This window comes from Prionailurus bengalensis, chromosome D1 (genome assembly GCF_016509475.1).
Source record: "Prionailurus bengalensis isolate Pbe53 chromosome D1, Fcat_Pben_1.1_paternal_pri, whole genome shotgun sequence".
Taxonomy (NCBI): domain Eukaryota; kingdom Metazoa; phylum Chordata; class Mammalia; order Carnivora; family Felidae; genus Prionailurus; species Prionailurus bengalensis.
The window spans coordinates 104,140,628-104,145,564 of record NC_057346.1 but is presented as its reverse complement, the minus strand read 5'-3'; the positions used below and the strand labels follow the sequence as shown (position 1 = coordinate 104,145,564).

The following is a 4,937-nucleotide window of genomic DNA, read 5'->3' as shown; positions in this document are numbered from 1 at the left end:
CTAAAACATCAAGAGAGTGAGCAAAAAGCAAAACGAGAGCTTTCTTTCAAAGCCGGAAATCTCCCATGGAGGAAGCACTAAGACATGCTGTCACACTTTTTCTGAGAACCCACCATGGCTGCAGAGTAACCAGCCTGGGACTGGGGGCTGTGGGGGGCAGTGAGGGTGGTTAACTGGTAAGGATAAAGCTAGGACAACATGATTTTCTCAAAGTCCTGATGGACCTTAGTATTCCATTTGATTCTCATTTCCCCATTTTGCAATTAGATCAGCCCAAAGAGGAACTGGTGGCTTTAGGGGAGCTGCTATATGTGTTTTGTTTCAGCAACTGCCTTCTTTCCCATCTGTTCGGTTTGCATCAAGCTCGCTGGCCACTCCTTAGGGCTGGCGTGTGGCCGGGGCTTCTGAGCCATGAACAGCCTCAGGGGTGCTATCCTCTTGTGGGCACTGGCAGCGTGGGCTAAAACAGATAAGTCTCTGGGTGAGACAGATGAGACCGGATTTCAAAAATGCAAGAATACCTTAAAACTACCTGTTCTGGAAGTCTTACCGGGAGGTGGCTGGGATAACCTGCGGAATGTGGACATGGGACGGGTGATGGACCTGACTTACAGGAGCTGCAGGACCACAGAGGATGGACAGTACATCATCCCCGACCAAGTCATCAGCATCGCCCAGAAACAGACCAATCTGGAGATGAACTCCGAAGTCCTGGAGTCCTGGGTGAATTACCAGAGCAGCACCTCCTACTCCATCAACCTGGAGATCTCCCTTTATTCCAAGGTCAACGGCAAGTTCTCCTCTGATTTCCAGAAGATGAAGACCCTTCAAGTGAAAGACCAAGCCATAACAACCCGGGTGCAGGTGAGAAACCTGATCTACACAGTCAAAATCAACCCGGCTTCAGAACTCAGCTGGGGCTTTAAGAAGGAGCTCATGGACATCTGTGACCGCCTGGAGAATAACCAGACACGGATGGCCACCTACCTGGCAGAACTGCTGGTCCTCAACTACGGCACCCACGTCATCACCAGCATGGATGCTGGGGCTGCTCTCATCCAGGAGGACCACATCAGAGCCTCGTTCCTGCAGGACAGCCTGAGCAGCCGTACTGCCCTGACCGCGTCCGCCGGTGCTGCCTTCCAGAACATCGTGAACTTCAAATTTGAGGAGAACTACACTTCGCAGAACACCCTCACCAAGAGCTACCTCTCCAACCGAACCAACTCCATGGTGCAGAGCATCGGAGGGCTTCCTTTTTACCCAGGCATCACCCTCCAGGCCTGGCAGCAGGGCATCACTAACCACCTGGTGGCCATCGACCGTGCCGGCCTGCCTCTGCATTTCTTCATCACCCCCAACATGCTGCCCGAGTTGCCGGGGCCGCTCGTGAAGAAGCTGTCGAGGACGGTGGAGGCTGCCGTGAGACACTATTACACATTCAACACCTACCCTGGGTGCACAGATGTCAATTCACCCAACTTCAATTTCCAGGCCAACACTGATGATGGCTCTTGCGAGGGAAAAATGACCAATTTCTCCTTCGGAGGAGTTTATCAAGAATGCACCCAGCTCTCTGGGAAGGAGTTTGTCCAACTCTGCCAAAACCTGGAGCAGAAGAATCCGCTCACTGGTGATTTCTCATGCCTCTCTGGCTACTCCCCAGTCCACCTGCTGTCCCAGATCCATGAGGAGGGTTACAACCACCTGGAGTGTCTGAGGAAGTGCACCCTCCTCATCTTCTGCAAGACTGTGTGCGAAGATGTGTTCCGGGTGGCAAAGGCTGAATTTAGGGCTTTTTGGTGTGTGGCCAGTGGGCAGATACCAGAAAACTCAGGACTGCTTTTCGGGGGCCTCTTCAGTGGTAAGAGCATAAACCCTTTGACGAATGCACAGTCGTGCCCTGCTGGCTATTTTCCACTGAGACTTTTTGAAAATCTCAAGGTATGTGCCTCTCAGGACTATGAGTTGGGCTATAGGTTTTCAGTCCCCTTTGGTGGGTTCTTCAGCTGTGCAGTGGGGAACCCCTTGGTGAATGCTGCCATATCCGGAGATTTAGAGTCACCTTCTCTAAGAAAGTGTCCCGGGGGCTTCAGCCAACATCTCGCCCTCATCAGTGATGGGTGCCAAGTGTCCTACTGTGTCAAGGCTGGGCTGTTCACAGGAGGGTCTCTGCCCCCTGCCAGACTCCCACCTTACACCAGGCCACCCCTCATGAGTCAGGCTGCCACCAACACTGTCATGGTGACCAATAGCGAGACTGCAAGCTCCTGGATTAAGGATTCCCAGACCCACCAGTGGAGGCTGGGGGAGCCGTTAGAGCTACGCAGGGCCATGAGGGTCATCCATGGGGACAGCAGCGGTCTGTCGGGAGGGGCGGCAGCTGGGGTCACAGTGGCAGTCACTGCTGCCCTGGCAGCCACCGTCACCCTGGCCATCTACGGCACCCGGAAATATAAGAAGAGGGGATACCAGGCATTGGAGGACGAGACGCAGAGTTTGGCTGCGGGCACGGCAGCACCTGGAGATGTCCCCGACCGAGAGCAGGAGCAGAGTCCAGCCTAAATTTCTCCCAGGAAACATTTCTCTCATCTCTGGCCAGAACCACAAGCATGCCTCTCCTTCCTTCTTTCTCCACTTCTGCCTGAGGACTGCAGCAGCAGGTGCAACAAAAGGCAGGTATAACTTTGTGACTTCCTTAGGTCCCTGGGCCAGGAAATGAACAGAGAGCTCTGTGGACAGGGGTTGGGGTGGGGGAGGAGAGCACATGTGACTTTTTAAGCAAAAGTCATCAGGGGTAGGGGCTAAAACACAAAGAAGGTGTCTTTTCTCTGTGTGCATCATGGATTATCTTCATCTGAATATATGTGAAAAGAGAGGAGGGAGCATGTTAATATTTGGATTTGGAGACCATGCGTTTAATCTGAGGTCAGCCACAGTTTCCAATTCACGAGCTATAAGAATTTCTGCCTGTACGTGTTACCCTCCCTCTGTTCTGTTTTGGTTTTTTTGTTTTGTTTTTAATCTCTCTGGATTTCATGCTCCTGGAGGCTGAATGATCCCCTGGAAGACCCAGGAGGTCCCATGTGGCCTCTGATTTTCAGCATAGAGGGCTCTGTACTGATGGACTGGGTCCTTACAACTGTATCTAAACAGAAAGATGTCTCTCCTAAGTCCATGTTTTCCAACTTTCCAACCACAATTCAGACTTACTCCGACCAGACCACTCTTGGCCTTCAGACTAGTGTCATGAAGTCCTCAAAAACAGATTTTAACTTATAATCTTCTATTAGGAGGTCAAGGGAGAAGGGATGGTTTGGAGAAAAGGCATGAAGAAAGAAAGGGTGAAAATTGGAAAAGATCCTGGTGCTCAGGGTAACTGGAATTCTTACCCATAACCACCTACCTGGCTTATGGAGCTGCAGATTTGGGTAACACAAGTGTTCCATTTTCTCAGTCTCTGTTACCAGAGTACCGTCCTTTCTTTTTCCATGAGTGGTCCTTCCCCTTCCTGTCCTTGTATCACGGGTACACATCCCCAAATACACACGTGCACATACCTCCACAACCCCCCTCCCCCGGCCTCCTAGCACACACACACACCCCAAACACAACCCCACTCCCAACTCCCCCAAACACACATACCCCAAACACACACAGAGCCATAGACACACACACACACACACACACACACACACCACATTCCAACAAAAAGTCTGCATTTCTCTAGGAGTGGGAGATAAGGAAAAATGCAAAAAAGTCAAAGTAAGCCCACACCCAAGTATTATTTCCTCCCTAAAACCAAAACAGAGTAGAAACTACCAATTATGTATCTTACCTTTGTTTTTTGTTTTTCCAGCAGAAAAGGGACTGATATGATCAAATCCCTGTTTTTAAATTAAGCAAAAAAAGGCACCCAGCACCCTCTGTGACACATGTATTTCAGTCCCAGGCTGACTTCCCTCAGGCATCTAGAGGGATGCATGCCTGTTACCTGGCATTTGGGGCTTTGCCCAATTTTAATACCAATCTTACTGAATTATAATGAATAGGGTGAGTCTATTAATACTTCTCCGCAACATCTTTTTTTCTAATTTTCTTTTTTATTAATTAAACTCTACCCTAGATGTGGGACTCCAACTCATGATGCTGAGACCAAGGGTCACATGCTCTACTGACAGAGCCAGCCCCTTCTCCACAACCTTTTTAATAGTTACACAACTCTTCACCAAATCCAATGTCATTAATGAGCTCATTTCCATGAAGGATAATCTGTCCTCACCTCGTTAACATTCACAGTCGAGAGCTTAGGTTCACATAAGTCCTGAGGAGCCTGAAGATCCCAGCCTGTGGGAAGATGGGAAGGAGGTTCCTTGTCCGCCTCCCACTGTGAATACCAAGCGAATCACAGAAGGTGAGCCCTGCCCCCCCACCCCCCACCGCCAGCCACAGGCACTGATTTCTACATTCTCTTCTCTGAACCCTGCCTCTTAAGCATTAAAATATTCTCTTAAACCTCTGGATGTTTTGTGGGTAAATTTCAGCTGAGCTAACCACTTTTCTGCAAATTCCCCATGAACCCCTTGAAGATTACGGAGCCTGAGAAACAACGGTCCAGCTACAGGCTGCCAGACTTTGCGCTAACTGCCCTTGGAAATAAAAGTTCTTCACAAACTTCTGTTTCTCACAGAGTTGCACATAACCATGCATTAAAAATGTGGACCTAGGGGCGCCTGGGTGGCTCGGTTGAGAGACCGACTTCGGCTCGGGTCATGATCTCATGGTTTTTGAGTTCAAGCCCCGCGTCGGGCTCTGTGCTGACAGCTCAGAGCCTGGAGCCCACTTCAGATTCTGTGTCTCCCTCTCTCTCTGCCCCTCCCTCACTCATGCTCTGTCTCTCAGAAATAAACATTAAAAAAAAATTTTTTTTTAAATGT

General features: G+C 49.9%; 1 protein-coding gene across 1 annotated transcript; it reads left to right on the top strand.

Annotated features, from left to right (window-relative positions):
• The first annotated feature begins 279 nt into the window (after window positions 1–279).
• MPEG1 (macrophage expressed 1) lies at window positions 280–4,674 on the top strand. Its single transcript, XM_043581214.1, has one exon. The coding sequence runs from the start codon at window positions 412–414 to the stop codon at window positions 2,563–2,565; it is 2,154 nt and encodes a 717-aa protein (XP_043437149.1). The 5' UTR covers window positions 280–411; the 3' UTR covers window positions 2,566–4,674.
• The last annotated feature ends 263 nt before the right edge of the window (window positions 4,675–4,937 follow it).

What these genes read in the sequence shown, in the direction of transcription:
- MPEG1 (XM_043581214.1), top strand. Translation starts at nt 412, where the DNA reads ATGAACAGCCTCAGGGGTGCTATCCTCTTGTGGGCACTGGCAGCGTGG.